The following is a 20,737-nucleotide window of genomic DNA, read 5'->3' as shown; positions in this document are numbered from 1 at the left end:
CAAAAAGAATGCTATGTGTTTTGTCTTTTGTAAATCACCTCTGGTCACCATATGATGTAGGCCATGTAATATGTGTGTTTGGTCTATCCCATTTTTGTAAACCTTGACCCTTGGGGACCTTTACTAGCATGAGATCCTAGCCATAGATTTATCCTTGACCACCATGAGATGGCATGTGCGACCACCATGAGATGGCATGAGAAACTATGTGACTAGATGAATCTTTAACATAGCAAGAGGCAAATCCTTGAGGGGAGGTATGTTGGGATAAGTGTGATCAAGGGCTTGCTCTAAGGTACATGTGTGCATCTAGGGGAGTCACGTGTGTGTGTAGTAGAAGCACACCTAATGCTATGAGCTGTCTAGTCTGTGACCTAAGTGATGATGTAAGCACAAGGCTCCCACATGGGAGGTTCCTTTGATTTAGCCAATCCCACTGATGTAGGGGCTAATTGCCACTGATATAGGGGAGGTGCCTACATCTTCCTCTCACTCTATATAATGGAGGATCTTCCTTCATTCTAATACACTTGGATTTTGCCTCACTTAAGCTCTCTCTCTTTGTATCATGATGCACCTATTCTATCCCACACACTTCTTTAGTATAAACAAAGACAACCGGGATGGAAACATATGGAGACAGGGTAGAGACAGAAGTCGTCGGAGTAGCAGGAAGTGGAGAAGGAGAGGCATCTCTAGCGGACTGCAACGAAACAGGCGTAGAGTACTACGAATCAGATACGGACAGCAACGGAAGTTAGACGGAGGGTAACGGGAGTGGTATGAATAGCAGCAAGAGTGGTACGGACAGCTGTGGGAGAGGTATGGAGGCTGGAAGGGGGAACACACACACACACACACATTTATAAAATTTCAATATATGACAAGTAGATAGAGGAACCTACCTGATGAGCACTCTCTCTCTCACACACACACATTTCTTTTTTTTTGTGAAATCCATATAATTATATTAGCCAAAATTGTCTCCAAGAAGGAGAGCAATTACATCTTCAAAAAACTTGCATATATGCCAGGTACTGAGAGTAATCTAACTGGCCCGCATGCAAGCAGTCATAAAAGGACTGCCTGATGGACACTCTCTCTTTTACACTCTTTTTTTATTTGGGGTGAAAAGCAGTCCCAAAGAAAAAAGGGACAGCTAGTTACAAACATTAAAAGACCTCATTATATGACGAGAAGGCAGGATAGTCAAGTTCTCGCGCCTAAAGACAATCATTATATGATTGTCGGAGAGAAGGGTGGAAGTAGTGATATATAATAATGGGGGGATCACCACAGACCCGATGATTGGAATCCTAAGGGTCCAGAGTGCCCAGTAGTAAACCCAATAAAAGAACAAATCATATCCCTGCCTCTGAGGATGAAAGCCAAACAACCAAACACACTTTTTTTTTAGTGAAATCTTTTATTTCTATGTGGGAAACCTCGAAAAGAGGTAAAAACCCACCAATAAGTACAAAGAAAAAATTTACAAGTAAAGCCTCAGAGGAAAACTCATGAGGCCACCGAGTAAAAAGTTACATATCAAGGTGGAGGAGAATCAAACACAAAATCCTTCAGCTTAAGATTATTGCTTTGTAAAAACTGATGCAGTGTAGAAACCACACCACAAGCTGTTGCCCTTGTGATTCTTCTTAATATAAGCCGGCACCCGAAATTTTTGATTCACACGGTCAAAAACCTGTTGTAACATGGGATGAAAAGAATCCAGTGAAAATGGCACATTTGCATCCCGAACAGAAAGAGACTCTGGCATAGGCATCATAGACAACCAAACAACCAAACACACACACTCACATACACACACACTCCATACAGAAATTTGAGATTAACATCTTCTATATGTTTAGGGATATTGTGTATGCTCCACCTTTGCTTTGCTTGAATGTCATCTCTTGGTTGGCTCTTGTGAGAACATAAAGAAATCACAAGGTGCAAGCAAAATATGGATTGCACTATAGACCAAGGTCCAATATACATGGTTAGCACTGATTTAGAATGCTTTTAAGGTTATTGAGAACGCTTCTGCTGAAAGGGATGATGGCAGTGCTACTGCCAATGGGAAGTCCAGTTTGATAGAAAAACAGCACAGAACAAATTCTGATCTCTCTTCCAGCTTGCACTGTACTAGGCTGCATTAGGAATTAATTTCTAAACTCATGATAGACCGGTAGAAATATATTATATACCAAGGTTGCGGTGATACTGAATTGAAAAATAGCCAGATCTACTGATACTTCGAAGGAAATGACAGAGGCTTTGTCGTTCCATTGATAACAGCAATGATGACTGTAAAACCTCATAAAAAAGCTGTAGCAGCCTTGCACAAAGCTATAATCTGATCCCTGATCCAACCTACAATAGAGATTGAGCTGAAACTGAGCATAGTCACACACATTTGGCTGAGCTATCTGGTCACTGCTGCAGGGGCACAGAGAGCTGAATCTGTTGAATGTTCCAGCCGGACAGCACCAGATTGGGTGTTTTGCCATCCGGCACCTCAAATGATACCTTCACATCCATCTTCTCTCCTGGCATTAGCGAAAAGTAGTTCTGGGAGTAGTTCACTGGGAGAATGCGTGTGCCTTCACCTTCCCCACTTACCACTGATAAACGGAGCCAGAATGCGACCCCCTTATGGCCTCCCATGGCCTCCAGGCGAGGCGATTCTTGGCTTGGGAAAAGCTTGGATAATCTAGAAGTCAGACAAGGACACAGTCTCGACCATAGGAACGATGATTTGGAAGCTTGTTTTGCCATAATCTCATTCTCATTCTTAACAGTTTTCCCTCCAGATGGATTCTCAAGTTCCACATGTACTTGACAGCTTCTCCCTGTCAACCTGCTTCTAATCTCCATCCGAACTGGTATCTGCTTGGACTTGAGACCTTCCAAAGCCTTATAATTTCCACCCGGCAGGTAGAGCCAATATAAATTCCTTGAAATGAGGTTTTGATGAGCATCAAGGAGCTTGAGGACAAGAAAATACACTGGTTGTGCATTCTTTGACTTCGGGTATTGCATCTCAAATGAAACCAGAGTCTTCTTTGCTGGGACATTGATGTGCTGGGAAACTTCGTCATAGAGTTTGGATCCGTCAAGACCCCATACATTTGCTTCGACACTAAAATTGGTTAATTGGCTTGCTGTCGTATTGACCACCTGGAAGGAAAACCCTCGAGATTGATATACTTGAAGATCTCCATGCCATGCACCCAAGTGAAAGTTTGATTTTGAGAAAAAAGCCTAAATGCAAATCAAAGATTCTCATTTCCCATGCCCATCTTTCCTCCACTTTGTTCCTTTTCTTTCCATTCAAACTGTGCAGTGCAAAATTGCGCGTGTCTGCTTGTTGTTCCTTGAATGCTTCTATTCATCTCCAAACACACCGTGCATCACTTTTAGCACAATTTATTGCAATTCAAGTCGACTGCATGCATAAGTGTCCTAGTAGAGATCAATTCTCTAATTTCTAAAGGGGAAATAAAATGCAGAGGCACTTGCCTCAATGTAATATGTGGCAAGATTCAGTTGTACATGAATGGGTTCGCATGCAGAACGCACTCCAAAGAAACCACCTGTTTGATCATGCAGGTGATCATAAAACTGCCCACGTAATCCTGTCCAAGGGTTCTGGTTCTTCCAGATAAGAACTCCCGTGTACTTGGTCCACATACGTGAAGTCCATCCCTCCATGAGGGCACGATATTGTACGTAGTTAACTAGCTGAGCCTGTAAAAAGTTAAGATTAATAAGGCTGATCCTGTTAACAAGTAGTCACGAGGGGTCTTATATTTAATCCCTTAAATCATAAACGTTGAGACGAAGAGGCAAACATCATCCTTCGGTACCTTTTCACAAAAATCATCGAGGTCTTTTGGCTCTCCATAGAGTTCAATCTGATCTTGGACCTTTCCAGGTTTAGAATAAGCTATGTATTTGTGATAGTCCCAGGTGGGGTTTGGCTGCTCTAAAATGTAACCATCTGCTTGCTTCAGAAATTGTGGGATCTGCCATGCTTCAGGAGGCATGGTGGCCTTCATTGTGGCAGCAACTGGCATGCCAACAGAACCTACTTCTGGATTAAACCCATAGGCGTAGAAACTATCTTTGAAGAAGTCCTCAGGGTTCTGGATCTCATATGGTCCATCTGAGAAATCACCATTTCCTTTCGCAAAGCCATCCCAGAGAGACCCTTGAATGTACAGGCGAGTTCCATCTAGGTATCGGCTAGGATCTGTAGAAGCTGAATAAGACTCCGATTCTGTTGATGTCACTGGGAGCTGAAACATTGGGTGGAGTTGCAGCATTTTCATCAGCTCAACATTAATATCATCTGCAGGGTGCTGTTCATTCCCCCCTACCCACAAAGCTAAACTCGTGTAGTTTCGGAGCAGCTTGATTGTGTCCTTAGCACAAGCAAGGAAGAGCTGGTGATCAAGAGGCCAGTTAGGGTCTGAAGGAGGATCTACGCCACGCCCATTGTCATCTCCAGTTATCCAAAATTCTTGCCATACCTGCTGGTGGTGACACAGAAAATCACCCATGGCTCAAAACAAAGGGGATAGTGAAATCATAGCAGGCATGAAGTCTAGGATAAGAGCGTACAAGTAAGCCTCGACGATCACAATGCTTATAGAAGTCTGGCCTCTCAGCGATCCCACCACCCCAACAACGAATCATGTTGAAATTCATGTCAGCATGAAAGTCAATGTCTGATTTGTATCTTTTCTCTGAGAGACGGAGTAAACCATCCGAAACAATCCAGTTTCCACCACGGACAAACATGGGTTCTCCATTTACCTTGAACAACCTGCATAAATGAATGTGGCATGCATACACAATAACATCAGCCTTTCTTGATGATAAGAGCATGTGTGATGTAAGAAATTATACACGGTCAAATGGAAAAAAACAGATATTGTAAATCTTAATCCATAAGTTCTCAAGCATATAAATGATGATGGTAAAAAAACATTTTGTTCATTTCTTTATGAACCTTAAGGAAGATCACACTATCAAAAAATTTGAAAGTTATTACGTTGAGAAAACCATACCTTCCACCTGTGTACGGATCGATGTCACTCTCAATTTTCCGAAATCCAAAGAGGTGACTCCATGTATCTGACTCACCATATTCCTGAGCTTCAAGGATAATATCTACTTTATGTAGCGTTTGCTTACCCATCCCATTGGGCCACCACAGTTCAGGTTTGTAAAAAAACGCCTGTAAAATGCTAATGTGATTAGAATTCTGGTTCATCCAAAAAACAAGTTCAAACAGCATTTCCAGATATAGCATATACATAATGTGATTTGGAGTAAGTGGAACGTTAAATGCCACATAGAATTCCAAATTCTGGCTCAGCTGTAGCTCAAAGGCAAACAAAATCTGAAGGCCAGATCATGTAGTGGAATATAATGAAGAGAGAAACTCCTTGTGACACTTTTAAATGATGGTGATAAGAAATTAATTTATTTATAAACATGCTTGCCAAAAAATGCTCGCATCCACATGATAAAGTATAGAAAGATTTCAACCATTGTGTTTTAAAATGTGTTGTGGTTATTTTCATCTTCAGTCTCTAGGGTCTCATACTTCCTGCAGGGGCCTAGGAATAGTATAAATTTTTAGACTACAGCCCAATGCATGACCATAGGGCAGTGTTATACCGTCCTAGCAACTCTAAGCATAAACAATATCTGGCCTTGCAAACAGCCAACTTATATTTTTATCAATGTAAGGGAGAGCTGTGCAGACCACAATCACAGTGTCCTTTATATAGGCTCCCATGGGGTGTCTCGATGCTGGTTGGGTCTGGGGCAGATTGGCCCCAGATCTGGCCAACCACCTGGCAGACTGCCAGGTTGCCAGATCTGTGCTAACCACCTTGTCAGCGACATTGTCACTTCTGTAAATGCAAGTGCAAGCAGCAGTTCCCCACTGTCCATTGTTCAGGCATCCTATGTAACATGAAGAGACTTGCATGAGGCACCTTTATCAGTCGTGTGGACAGTAAACTCACCTGAAGGTGAATCTCATGGAAGTGCAGTGTGTAATCTTGATCCCTTCAACGAATGATTAAAACACTAGAGCTAACAATGTAATGGAAGAAACTCCGAGAGCACAGCTCAAGGGAAAAGTACATCATACGAGACATGAAAAAACAAATACCCTAATAGGGAAAAATCAAACTCCCGTGAGAGAGCTAGAGAAAATCCAAGGTTGAGGCTGAAAGTACCACCTCAAGGACTCCGAGAAGAATGAAGAGCCACTCCACTTCCTAAGGCAAACAGTCCTCCTGGTCTGCCCGTGAAGACCCCTATGTGCTCCCCCAAATGGCCACCACGATGGGTACCATATCTATCCAAATACTGGCCATGGTGTGTGCAGGGTGGACCTAGGAACCATCCAAAGCCTCTGTGCATGTAGATCTCCAAAGATATCCACATTCAAACACGAAAGAGCTTTGTTTTGGACAAAGTTATTTAAAAATACTCTGTGAAGGACTTTTCTAGCCTCAATAACACGACTGTTCTCAGCTCTGATTCATATATACATTTCTATCAAGGTTCCGTTGCTGAATTTTTAAAACCGTCATTGAAGTCAATGTAAGATAGACACAAGATTTATGATCAATTGGCCTTAAAGTTGACTGCGTATTTGGAAGGTAAAGTCCTCAAAATGGTCTATTCTTACAGATATATGATAATTGGCCTCATATACATTTCTATCAAGGTACAGTTGCTGAATTGTTAAAACAATGCATTGAAGTCAAGGTAAGATAGTCACAAGATTTATTATGATTTGAAAGGTGAAGTCCTCAAAGTAGTCTATTCTTATAGATATATGTGCTTAGAACATGAGGAAACCTGCTCGCAGAATCCTTGCCAGAAGGTCTTTAAGGTTCTTCGAACTGCAAAATAAATGCAGAAAAAGGAACTTTGCCAGCTGAAGCATGAAATACCATAGGCAGCACTTTGGTACGACCAGACATCCTCTATTTCTCCCAAGTATGGGGGTCAAGTCTAGCCTCAGACAAAAAGGAACATTGAAGAGATTGTAAGAGGAGTGGGGAGTCAAGGTACAAACCCATTTTCAAATCTTGAAACTGGAATATTTCTTTGATTAAGGGAAAGCATTGTGCCAATTGCACCACACTAATCAAGAACTAATCAAGAAATGGATCTAGATAGAATTTTTCACAGTGCAAAAAGGGGTGACATAAGGATCAGTGTCTAGAGATGGAACTAGTTAGATAGGCTTTCTCATAGAGACATGCAAGCTAGCACATATCACAGACATAGGCCTTCTTCTCTCCCCTCTACTTGTGTGCCATACAGATGCCCGAGTAGTGCTGTTGACTGCAAATGTCAATGTAGGCCCAGCTACTACATCTTGGTTACACTGAACAACTTGATTGAGGCTATAGAAGGAACTACTCTCATGATAGGATGCAAATCAGAGTCCTTAGGTTTATTTGGGGCAGCCCACTGGGCCACCCAGGGCAGCACTGAGGGCTGACTATCAGCCCATAATTAGGACAGACTGGGGGGCTGGAACAGACCCAGCCATGTGGCGCTCCGGGGTGGTGTCTAGCTAAGCACCCCAATTTCGTCTATGTGCGCTGAGCAATCGGTCTCTGATCGGACGTTAATATATGTTTCTTTCTTTCTTTCTTTCTCTCTCTCCAGTCTCTTGGCTCGGTTGGATTAGAGATGTTTGCGACCTTTGTTCATGATATAGAGACCGATTGCTCAGGGCATATAGATGAGATTAGGGTGCTTAACTAGACTCCACCTAGAGGTGTAAAAGGCACCTCTAAGAGTGACCGAGGAGGAACACATTTTATATGACAAATAGGTAGCAATGAAGACAAGAAAGCAGAATTGGAGAGATACATCAGAAAATGTGGGATGCAAGGTTGTCCCATATAGGACTTAAGACGGAAAGGGGACTCTCGCATGGATGTGTCAAGCTGCAAAGGGGGGAAAGGCATGTAAACCAGTAGAAAAAAATAAAGGGCCCAATGAAGTGCTTGCTTTCTTTGTATAGAATTTATATTATTGATTTGTTTCTGTAATTTCCAGGTCAATGTGCTTACATTACTAAGAAACACCAGTTAAAAATGGAAGACATGCAATGCTTCTTACAAGAAGTAAACTTAAAGGAGTAACACAACTTTCGCATTGCAGATTTAGGTTGGGCATAGTTTTACTACATGCTGTAGATTCAAATATGTCTAAAACTACGTGAAACATTAAGCTTAGGACTCACCGGGGGAAAGGTGAACAGCACTGTTGTTTCTCCTGGAATCACCAGCTTATGCTCACTGAAATGCTCAATGGAGTATGTATTTTTCTTAGAATCAAGTCCCACTTGCAATTTAATGACGCACGTAATAGACTCAGAGCTTGTGTTTGTGATCCCCGTGGATGAGTGTAAATAAACTCTTTTGAAGTTGTCAAAGAAAGAGCTAACCAGGTGTGGATCTGAAATCTTCAGCGGCTGTGCATTTACACATTCCAACATACTTAGCAAGTGAATAACCAGATTAAAGAATTATAAAAAGAAAATCTCAAAAGAAACTTGAGCAATCTACAGACAGCAAGAGTAGATAGTTGACAGCTATGCATAGAGTTGTAACTCATAATCTCATGATATTCCATCTTTTTGTCCTACAGATCATGTTGGATATTTCATGGACATTAATAATATCATATTAATGAGCCCTTTGCTTCAGCCCATAGTAGCTTGTTTGAGTTACCTTTTTGATTGTACCTTGTCTCTCAAGCCCACAAGGCCTCCAGAAGATGTTAATAGATCTCTCTCTCTCTCTCTCTCTCTCTCTCTCACTCACTCTCTCTCACACACACACACACACACACACACACACACACACACACATTTTTCTTGTAAAAGAAATCTTCCATTAAAAAGCATTTACATTCATAGCTATTCCAGTGTGGAACAACTACTACTCATACGAAAAAACTGACAACTAAAAGCAATAAAAGCTGTTCTAGTAAAGAACAGCCACATGAGGCCTCTGGAAGACATTAATAGATCTCTCTCTCTCTCTCTCTCTCTCTCTCTCTCTCACTCACTCACACACACTTTTTTTTTTTTTGGGTGAAATCTTATATTTCTGTGTGGGAAAAATTTACAAGTAAAGCCTCAGAGCAAAAGTCATGAGGCAGCCGAGTAAATAGTTACATATCAAGCTGGAGGAGGATCAAACACAGCATGCTCCAACTTCAAATTGTTGCTCGGTAAAAACTGATGCAGTGATGAAACCACACCATCAATAAAAACAAGCTGTTTTTGGCCCTTCTGATTCTTCTTGATATAGGCAGGTACCCGAAATTTTTGAATCACAGGGTCAAAAACCTGTTGTAACATGGGATGAAAAGATTCCAGTAAAAAAGGTACTTCTGCATCCCGAACAGAAGAAAACTCTGGCACAAGCATCAAAGGCAAAGAGGCTAAATCAACATATGTATCTTCCGACGAAAAAGCTGCATCTGATAAAGCAGGACTTAGCATTTGAGCTTCATTCTGAGGATCAACCTGAGTAAGAGCAGGGGCAGCATCCTGAGAGAGAGCATGCATATTATCTTGTAAAATCCCCTCTACAAGGGGTACATCCATATCCTGAGTAGAAGGAGACTGATGGTGCTCAACAGGGGTGCAAACTTGAGCTTCTTCAGCAAGAGGAAGATTTGCCTGTGATTTATCTACCTTCCTCCAGTAGTGCTTCGGAGCAGTAGAAGGCTTCTCCAAAGAAGCCATAGCAGAAACTGGAGGAGAAGGGAGAGTAACCTTGACAGCTGAAGAAGGAGCAGGAGGAATGGGCCTGGATATAGAAGGGCAATCACGTGCAAAATGACCAACCTGTCGGCACCGATAACATGCAGTGGGAAAAGATGCCAAATGCAGCCTGATGCGCATCGGATGGACAAATCCCAAATCAAGATCCAAAGTAGATGGCATGGGCTGCGTCATATCCCACAAAACGCAAAGGCGAACATCACGAAAAGCTTGCAAGAACTCCTATCTCGGAACATGAAGAGGCCTTCCCAAAAAAGCTGCAAGAGTTGGAAGATGCTGAAGAAGAGGCACAGGGAGCGCTTTGAGAGTAATCCAAACTAGACAGTGAGTCAGAAGGGTAGCAGAAGGATCGAAAAGTGGATCCCAGGGCATCACATAAGCGAAGAAACCAGCCCCAGGAACACCAGCATGACTGACTAGCCGCTCCACCACATCAGTTGAAGAAACGTGGGCATAATAAAATCCTTTGCCCAGAAAGACAAAGGAGGAAATACAATCCGGACCCATTGCAACTTCAGCCCAACGACAAAGTTGAGCGGCAGAAAGAATCCTCCCCATAAAGTAGAGACAGACTCCAAACTGCTGAGCCTGTCGAAGTCTTGAAACCAGAAGGGCAAAATCCAAAGAGCAAACAAACGGGGAACCTGATGAAGGAACATCTGTGACAGAGGCTGAGCATAACTGACTCAGAAGATCCAGCTGCAGGGAAGAAGAAGGGCCATCTGCGAGAACAAGCTTTGCCGATTTGAAAGAGGATGAAGAAGGCAAAGCACCGTGCTTCCGTCGAATCTCAAGGACTGTCGCAATGAGGTCCGGAAAAACTCGTAAGGATGCTGAAGAGATGAATTCAGAAATGCATGATTTCGCTGAAGCCAGAGGGTCCATAAGGCCTAGTATCTGATCCAATGCAAACGACAATCTATTAATTGACAAAGACGACAATACAACAATAAAAAATGAGCCCACACAAGAGCACGGCCTGAGCTTCTAGGAGCTCATTAGTAGGCCCTTTTGTCTTGCCTGTTAGGAGATCTTTGACTCTGGTTCACTCCCGTCACTCCCGCAGTACTTGAGTTGAGGCTAGATATGCCTGATCTCAAAAGGGGGAGATAGATCGGACATTTGGCAGTGGAGACCGATTACGCTCTTGGATACCACATACAAGATCCTAGGCAAGGTCTTGAGCTTGCGGTTGTGGCCCCACCTTCCGGACATCATCCACGTCACAAACATATTTTCTTTAGGAGAGGAGTATCCTAGACAACATTTTCACATTTTGGGAGGCGTTGGATCCACAGCCTCTCGCGATTCTTCTCTTGGATTTCGAGAAGGCCTATGACAGGGTGGAGTGGTCCTTTCTGAAGGGCACGATGCAGAGGCTAGGCTTCACGGACAGATGGATTAGAGGGGTGTCGGCTCTTTACGTGGGAAGCCCCAGTCAGGTGATCATTGGCAGATACACGAGGGAGACCTTCTCTCTTTCACACTCGGTTCGCCCAGGCTGTCCCCTTGCCACCCCGCTCTTCCTCTTTGTAGCGGAGGCTTTGGACCACTTTCTTCGCGCCCTGACAGCTGGGCTCACGGGGATGTGGCTTCCCATCAGACATTAGGAGCTGCTTCACTCGGATTTCGCCGACAACACATCCTTGTATGTTGAGGGCACCACAACGAGCCTAGAGGTGGTTAGGGGGGCTCTAGCCATCTATTGTGAGGCTTCCGTGGCCCGAATCAACTAGATCAAATTAATTGGTTTCTTCACAGGTTCAGAGGAGGTCCAGGAGGTTCGGGATTGGGGCTCGGCTTTTGGCTTTTGGTGGATCCCGCGTGGGCAGACTACGAGATACCTTGGCTGCCAGGTTGGGATTGACATTTCAGCAGAGCAACAAGTTGCCCTGGTGCTAGAGACTTGTACTAGATCTCAGCCAAACTCTCTCTTGCAGACAGAGCGCTGGTAATCAACAAGGTCCTCCCATCTTGTCGATGCTTCCATCGGGGATGCATGGGGCAGTTGAGACGATTGGTGCGGGATTTCCTTAGGGCGGGATCGGATGGCACACTAAACACTAGACCTGAAGTCGCATGGCAAACTTTGATTCAGCCTCAGTCACACGGAGGACTGGGCATCATTTTTTTAGACATGTAGAGCAAAGCCCTCTTGGGCAAGTTAGTGGTTCGAGGTCACACCCCAAGCGCAAAGCCTTGGAAGCTCCTCCTTCAGCGCGCGCTTCTTGGGAACACTCCTCGCACCAGTGTACAATGGCAGCAGTCACACGGATGGATCTTTTCAGAGGCCTCCCTCACAGGGAAGGGCTCACCCTTGATGAGGAGCCTCTTTAAATTCTAGCAGCGGCTATCAATGGGACTAATTTGGGCCAACCTGGAGCAGTTTGAGCATTAGCCATTTATCTGGCATCCAGAGGTCTGGGATGCGGAGGGACGTATGTTAGGTCAAAGGACGCACATCGGTTGGGCTCAGTGACAAGGATGTTCGGAGCTTGGAGACGGCCAAGACACAGACGCTTGCTCATTTGAGAGGGGTAGGCACCAGAATGACAAAGATCAAGGCAGTGATAGCGGCCTCTTGGTGGGAGGGCCTGCTATCACCCTAGACTCCACATTGCTAAGATGGATAGTTCTCAAGGACAAGGTTATCCCTTAGTGTCCGCTTCTAGAGGGACACTCTCCTCTCTTTCTTCTATTGCTTTTACAAGGTGGGACCACGCAACGAACTACAGGCGGAGTCGGAGAGAGTGTGGGTGACTAGTGGGGGCTGAAGTGGTAGCGGATCAAAGAAGTAGGCCATCTAAGCAATGCCTGGCACATTGACTCGGACACAATGCTCTCGGGTCCGGAGGGAGAAGTGTGGCACCTTTGGCTCTAGGAGGGCCGGCCTCTACGTGATTTGCAATGGGACCCAGGGGAGTGGTTCTGGCCGGTGCGGGTAGGAGAGTCGGACAGAGTGGAGGAGGTGCTATTCTTCTCTTACACGATGCGCAGCGGTCAGCGGATTCAGCTAGAGGCCGTAGCTTGGACCCTATCAAGGGAAAGACACTATGTAGAGCAGGATGTTCCTAGGGAGGTCATCTTGCGATTCTAGCCTCATCTCTGGACCAGCTTGAGACCACGGGAGATCTCCTATTTTTCCTAGTTGATGGCTCATGGAGGATTGCCCATCGGCCCCTGGCTAGAGCAGATGCGATTTGACGGCAGGTGCCTGTGTTGTGTAGAAGGCGTGTTGGAGACGATCCCCCATTGCTTGTGGGTTTGTACAGCAGTGCACATGATTTGGCTTGTGGCCTTTCGGATAGTGACCAGTACTTAGCAGATGCAGAGGGACTTCACTTGGGGGATGGTAGCATGGCTCACAAAGGGTGGGCACGCTTTTTCCATCGACCTAGTGTCGCCAGCTTATAGGATCCATGGCTAGCAGGTCTCCTGGATACACGCCTATGATGCGGTACCGCCTTCCTGCTCCCGTCCCTCTTTCTCACTACAGGACAATGTTTGGGAGACGGTGAACAACATTACCGCCTGGAACATTTGGGTTGCTCGGTGCAATCAAGTGATGGGGGGACAGACGACGAGTCCGACGGCCACCCTAGTGGCCATTTTGCAAGACATCATCTTCACGTTGTGCGGTACCTGGGAACGCAGCACTCCAGGATCGAGAGGGGCCGCCAAAAGGTAGGATCGCTTCTGCAACAAGGCTTGGCCTATAGGGATTGTTTACACTTTATTCATGGGTGATATCCGTTGGATGTATAGACCACCTCTGTGGCTGTAAGCCCCTGTTCCTGAGGCAACCTAGGCAATGAGCCGGTGCCCTAGGAACAGGTTTTGTTTTCTAAATAGCCTTGCATTGTATGTACCGTCTTCAGTCCGTTTATGGAGGCTAGAAGCACGGGGTAGTTTTTCAAGCATTAATAGACGTTTTATTTTCTCTGGGGAAATATAAAAGAATATTTGTCTTTGGCTTTCATCTTTATCTAATCATTCAAGCAAAAGACAAAATATTTAAGCTGCACAGACTATGGCAAAGGATCATGAGTCCTTTAATTTCATGAACCTTTTCGGTGTACTTTGTCACCGACAAATTCTCCTACCTAGGGTACCTGTACTCATTCCAAGTTCTTGAAGCATCATCAGGTGGTAAGGAATTTTTATTTTTAAATCCTCGAAAGTAACACAAGCTCTACCATCCTTTTGTTATTTTGTCCACCATCTATCCATAGCCTCTGTAAACATGTGTGTGGCCTTGAAGATTTTCATCACATGATTGACCACATCAAAAAAAAATGGAAAATGCCTCATCGCATTTGTCAAGCCAACCCTCAACGATATATGAGTTCCTATCCTCCATATAGCCTAGATATCCCATAGAGATCTTGAACCTTCTCAATCACTTCCCTTGACCTAAATAAATTGAGTGGAGCAGACCAACAATACTTACAGAACATAATTTGGGACAAGATCTTGCCCAAGGTACTTGCTCACAGGAGCATTATTGCAACGACACAAATGGAGGATGCATTATGTACTAACGCCATCAATCTCACCAAATAGTCAGAGGAGAAGGTTTGTTTGGAGAGGAGGATTGCAACTTTGATTGTGGCCTATATAGATATATGGGAGAGTAGACAATTTGAAGGCCTACAGGCTAAATCACAAGCATGGTTGTCCCAAATGAGGGAAAATGTAAATCCAAGAAAAAATGTAAATCTCAAACAGTAAATCCCAAATGAGGGAAAATGTAAATCTAGGAAAAATGCAAATCCAAAATAGTATACTAATCCCAAATAACCAATGCGCTTGCTTTTATACATCCCAAAGAACCCTCCCAACCAACTCATAGTAATCCCAAACAAGCAAAAATGTAGGCCACTTATCTTCTACAACCGTCGGGATGGTGACCACAAATCCTCAAAGAATGAATTGTATGCCAATTTCACATAAAACCAAGCTTGTGTCTATTCTTGGGCAGCTAGGAGATTGTGGATGGTTGAAGTTAAAGTGGATGTAGATCTTTTCACACATATGAGCCACATACATGAGCTTACAATCTTACACGCTGGACCAAAAAAGTACAACCTCAAATCGGATACAATAAAAATCATCTTAACGAGCCTTCAACACGTTGTCTTCCCTTTATATCAACACTTACCTTGACATATACAAGGAAACAAATTGAATGCACAACAGACTTCACTATTTCTCAATATAAAATCATTATCACACTCTTAAGTTAAAACTTTTAATTTTTTCCTCCTACAATGGCCTTAATTGCATTCAAGAGTAAGTGTAGAATGATGAAACTCACTCCAGTGGTTGATAAAGAGACCTCGTCCCAAATCCCAGTGTTTCTATCCCTGAAACAGTTTTCTTAACTTATTAATAATTCAAATAAATTAAATTAAATAAATCCATGAAAAAACAATCCTTTTTTCTCTTATACAAACTCTTTTATCTAAAACAAATAAGTTACAAGTAACAATTGCATGCATAATGGTACACTTACGCTATCACAAACCGTTAGAATTCTTTACAGCGAGGGACATGGCGTCCACCAACGATAGCGGTGATGATAGGGTTTCAGCTAGCTTAGCCGCCACTAGTGGCAGAACTAGCCACAAGATACTCAGGGACCCGTGCTCAATCACAATGTGGACACAGGTAGTCACATCGATGCAGACATGCAAGTGACTGAAGAAAGACAACTAGATAGGCCGAATCTCGCCTCCCCTTTTCCTGGATTTACGCTACACTTGGACATCCGTGAACTGGAGAAAAGCACTAGCAAAGCTGACGTACTCAGGAGATTGTTTGCAGAATTAAAAAACACTCCAAAAAGTTTTCCTAGCTTTGGACAAAAAGGAAGCATGATACAAAACGCTGCAAAAGTGCAGTCTTTTTCTTCCGTGAGCTAGAGTCGACAGCCCAATGGAGCCCCCAAGCCTTCTGACATGCTCCAGAATGTGCAGAGGGGAAAATCCATGCCTGAGGTGCCGGCATAAGGGACCTATGCTGGAGCTCTTCAGGGAGGAAGCCGCAGCCTTTTTGAGGGCCCCCGGGTACCTAAACATACAGCCTGGGAGATGCTCACCCCAGAGCTAAGAAGATCTTCAGAAGACTAGAACAAGAAGACACAGAGACCACCAACGGAGCAAGAACACACGAAAAAGATGAGACAAGTTCTTGATCAAATGGAAAGCCTGGAAAAGGTAAGATCCCAACGGTAAAAGTTCACAATGGTATTCTTAACGAAATGACAAAGTGGTTGTGTGCTTGTGCTGCCATCGGGTATATTCACGAGCCATGACTGCCTGCTATTTTTTTGGAGGGATGGGTGTGCAACTTTGGGATGAGAAAGGGTCTCAACGTCACTAGCATACGCTTTCTTCGCAAGGGGTACATGGTTTTCCTTTTTGAAAAGCCTGAAATGGCTATAGAGGTCATGCAAAATGGCACATGGACCATCAGAAACCAGCTGTTATCTGTGCAAATTTGGAAACCGCCCTTTAGCCTTGACTCGCCTCCCCCGTCCAAAGCGCCAATTTGGGTTGAATTCCCAAACTTGCCGCTCTCCCTATTTCCGCATATTGACGCTCTGTGTGCGCTGCTTGGCCAGTTTCTTGGCCTTGAAACATAAAGATTCATTAGCCCAAGAGGAAATCCCCAGGCTTGCATCCTAATGGACCTTGCCACCTACCAAGAGATGAAAGTGAATTTTTTCAGAGAGTTGTTTACAAAAACATTCCAAATTCTTGCTACTTGTGCAGTCTAGGAGGACACTTCATCAAAGATTGTCCTGCCAAAGTCAGTAGGAGAAAGGAAAAAGAGAGCGAAGGTCCCCCCCAGGAGGCTGAATCAAAAGAGGAAAAAGCTGAACCACAGAGAGAGAAGCCCATCAATCTTGCCGGCAGAACAGGGGAAAGCCCCTCTAACCCCCTCGAAGAAAGATCAAGTGGTCATTGTCAATGATGACAAAATGGATGACACTTTGGAGGAGGAGGAAGAATTCGTAGCTAATACACAAGATTTTGAGCTTCAAAGATGGGCATGCATAGTGGAAAAGGAAGAGACACCCTTCACGCTAGTTAAGGGAAAGAAAACAATCCAAGCTGAAAGAAGCCAGAGAGCGAGTCTAGCTGTTAGTAATCCAAAAGAAGCCAGCCTTCTAGAAAGGGAGAAAAGAAGGATGTCAAGAGGGTTCGCCATTTTCCCTCAACACATCAGTTTTAAGAAAAAGAGGAACAAAAACGCCACTTAGTAATGCAGTCATCCATGCAAAAAAAGTTCTTTTCTTAGTGTCAATGTTCAAGGGGTGCCAAACATTTGCTTGGTGGTAGAGGACCCAATTTTCCGCCCATCAGAGGTAAGGTTGGAGACCCTTGGTGGTGAGGTGATTGGAAAGGTTAATCCTAATTTGATGTTAAACGGCCATCTACCAACTATGCCCATTCATTGATTACTGTGGGCCCCTCAATGCAACAAAATTTTCCTTCAGCCAAAATTCCTTGATCTTCATTCCATTGACAAGATTTGGTAATTTGTCCCCTTCCAAGTCTTCAAGACTGTCTATCCCATCTATCATGGAATTGCTTTCGGTACACAACGACCCACAATCGACAAAGACTCTGCTTCTTTGCCAATTTAGTGCTAAAAAGCAAAATGAGCATTGTCTTTTATAAATTTGTGTTTCTTGATGTGGGGGTCATGCCCCCTCCTTTGGATTATGCTTCGCGATTAGGTTACCCTTAGCTACAACTCATCAATCTCTGACAATTTCTCCAACCCTTTCTACAATGCTTCTTCTTGTCATTCATGTGTTGGACTGCTACCCGTAAGCTGGACATGAGAAATCCATAGGTACGATTTCCTCAACATCAAGTGCCAACTGGAACAGGGCAGCTTCATAGTGGCCTTGAAAGTTGTGCGATAGGTATCTTGCACGCTCTCTCGTGAGGTAAATTGCCTCGAGGGAACCACAACTCCCTACATTTCATATGACCTTCTTTTTACCTACACCGCAATGTCTAGACTCACCAAAGCACCAATACATCACCATCTTTCTGTGATTTACCTCCATACACGCATTGGAGATGTTAACCATTTCCCATTTGGAGCTTCATAATTGTTTGTTTTCAAATACCAAGGGCTAGATTGGTTCACAAGCCTCCTTTCTAGTGGTAATCATTGAGAACCTGGCTATGAAACGTTTGTCTTCTATGCTTGAGAAAGTACCAGATTATAAATACCTTCGGTAGCACGTGATTAGTTGAAGTATAAGAAAAATATGGAGTATATTTAATACCAATACAGACAAAAGTGTTCCATTAATATTTCGCCTCCATCATTTTTTTTGTATAAGAGACCCTTCGGAATTTCTTTAATGAATACAATTTTCTTTTATCTTACTTTCGTAGCATTGCCCAAACAAGTCAAGTTAGTTGCATAGTGCACATTATCAAAATTTAACAAATCCTGATTTGTTAGTCACTTGGGGATTGATTCACATAAGCTCAATGCTTTTCGGGATCATTACAGCTTTTTAATTTAAAGCATGAACTTGAAATCAGCACTCAAAATAATCATGATATTTTATGAGCATTGTGGTATGATCGGAGGTGATGATGATATTTTATGAGCATTACCCTAAAAAGTTCTTTGGATTCCAAATGCTACCAGAATGGTGTAGCGAAGTGTCTTTGATTAATCAATATTGCTTCTTTTAGTCTGCAGCATTATGTATTTTCAAAGAGATCATTTTATAACAGAATTGGCACATTGTATCATTGAAAGCCTTTAAAGTTCATTTATAAACTATAAAATCCATTGAATGAAAGAGCAATGAGGAGAGAAAGATACCGTATAGGAGCCATCCAGTCCCATCCTTGCACATATTGTGTTGTGACATCCTTAGCAATCTTAGTCAAACAACAATTCCTCCATACATCAGTCACACATTTATAAGATAACAACAGGGCAAAAAATGATAACTTAACAAAAAAAATGTGAAGAGAATTGGTCCTCTATGTGTTCATTAACAGAGCTACAACTTGGACATATTTTTATAAAATCTCAAACAACTAATCAAGTAGGAATAACCATCACGAAAAAGTCCATTTCATCAAAGTATGTCTGATGGCATGCAAGTTTGTGTCAAATGAATTAAAGGTAAGAAAAGATTTAGGCAACATGAATGTCATAGGGCCAAGGTCATTTTCTCCTAATAAATACTTGGCAATAGCATTGTCAGCCATTCTCCAACACCTCTACCAAAACATATACTTGGCACTGGTATAGTCAACGATTCAAGTCATCATTTGTCCATTTTGCAAGCATGAAGGACAGAGATATCATGGAGTCTACGAGATGTATGCCTGATGGTTCATTCCAACCATTGCAGGAGCTTGAACCATTAGCAAAGTTCAAAAACGAAATTTGCATCCTATAAATTATGTAATGGGATGCCAATTTTCACAAAATACTCATATAGCTCTTTGCATCACGCGGTCTCCGACTCTCGTAGGCCACAACACGACCATCTTGGTGAAGAGCAGCTCCCACACACTCTCCACATGCACTGTAATCCACATCTAAAGGTTTGTTGTAGGTCTGGAACAAGAAGGATCAACTTAGTTGGTTTTTAAAAGAGTTGAAAGCTGTGCTTTGCCACCTCCCCACCTGAAGACTGCGAATTTCTTGGTCAAATCATGCAATGGTGCTGCTATATCAGCAAAGTGTCTAATGAACCGCCTATAAGAGAAGTAAACTTCATGTACTGGACTCAGTTCTGGCCATTCTTGAATATCTTTAATCTTGGCTAGGTCCATCTGAATCCCCTCCTTGGAGATGATATGACCAAGGTAGTGGATCTCATTTGGAAAGAATTCACTCTTTTTGCTGTTAATGTAGAGTCTGTTATTCCGAAGTGCTTGGAACAATATGGCAAGATGCCTCTTATGTTCTTCTTCAGAGGTGGAAAATACTAGAATATCATCAAATGCCTTAGGGCCTGAAAATCTCATCCATCATTCATTGAAAGTTGCTAGTCTGTTTGTCAACCCAAAAGGCACGACTAGAAACTCATATAAGCCAAACATTGTTCGAAAGGCTGTCTTATGGATGTCCTTAGGATGGATCCTTATTTCTGAAGATCGTGGCCCCTTCCAACCTATCCAAAATGTCATCTATGGGAGGAATCGGGAACCTGTTCTTAATGGTCATCTTGTTGAGAGCTCTATAGTCTACCCATCCTTTTTTTGGACTAACAACACTGGGGAACAAAAAGGAGAAGAAGTGGGTCAGATGAGTCCTTTGGATAGCAAATCATGTACTTGTGCCATGATCTCCTTGCTCTGGGCTGCATTCACCCAACAGGGTGGATGATTTGGATGCTTACTTCCTGTGATCTTCGGGCCACTCTACGGTAGCTCCCCTGGCAAAGAATCTGAAAAACAATCTTTGAAAATCTAGAAACTAAAATCTCCCTATCCTGAGAATCTAATTCAGCTTCTAGTTTATCTTCTTTTTCTCTAACAAAAATCATGTAATCAGAAATAGAACTTTTAATCGCTTTTCCAATGGATACCCTTGATACAACTGGAATGGTCTCTCCCCTCCCTTTGGCAACAATAGAACTTTTAATTGCTTTTCCAACAAATACACTTGATACAACTGGAATGGTCTATCCTCTCCCTTTGGCAAAAATCCAATGTTCTTTGTCTCTATGCTTGATAACAAGCATTCTCTCTGGCATCACAAGATCAACCCCTTTTCTGTGGAACCAAGGCATTCCCAAAACTACATCGAATTGGTCCAAAGGTGAAACAAAGAAATCTTCTTAATCCACATAACCCCACACATGGATTCTGAGCTTGCCAA

The 20,737-nt window shown here is 43.1% G+C and overlaps 1 protein-coding gene across 2 annotated transcripts in view; it reads right to left on the bottom strand.

Moving 5' to 3' along the window:
• Window positions 1–1,954: 1,954 nt before the first annotated feature.
• The window catches only part of LOC147882246 (glycoside hydrolase family 2 protein), a 47,299-nt gene continuing 28,516 nt past the window's right edge, over window positions 1,955–20,737 (bottom strand). The window contains exons 4-11 of one of the 2 annotated variants that reach the window (XM_087402114.1): window positions 18,719–18,777; window positions 15,171–15,219; window positions 8,300–8,530; window positions 5,079–5,248; window positions 4,630–4,834; window positions 3,873–4,541; window positions 3,526–3,753; window positions 1,955–3,183 (exon numbers count right to left, since the gene is read on the bottom strand). In XM_087402114.1, the coding sequence (XP_087258240.1) occupies window positions 2,437–3,183; window positions 3,526–3,753; window positions 3,873–4,541; window positions 4,630–4,834; window positions 5,079–5,248; window positions 8,300–8,530; window positions 15,171–15,219; window positions 18,719–18,777 (2,358 nt within the window). In that variant the 3' untranslated portion in view covers window positions 1,955–2,436. The remainder of the gene's footprint in view (window positions 3,184–3,525; window positions 3,754–3,872; window positions 4,542–4,629; window positions 4,835–5,078; window positions 5,249–8,299; window positions 8,531–15,170; window positions 15,220–18,718; window positions 18,778–20,737) is intronic. The other variant, XM_087402115.1, reaches the window with a different exon arrangement.

This window comes from Dipteris shenzhenensis, chromosome 30 (genome assembly GCF_047967505.1).
Source record: "Dipteris shenzhenensis isolate YYH24624 ecotype China chromosome 30, Dip_SZ_1.0, whole genome shotgun sequence".
Lineage (NCBI taxonomy): Eukaryota > Viridiplantae > Streptophyta > Polypodiopsida > Gleicheniales > Dipteridaceae > Dipteris > Dipteris shenzhenensis.
Note: the sequence above shows the minus strand (reverse complement) of the source record. Positions and strands in the feature narration are given on the sequence as shown.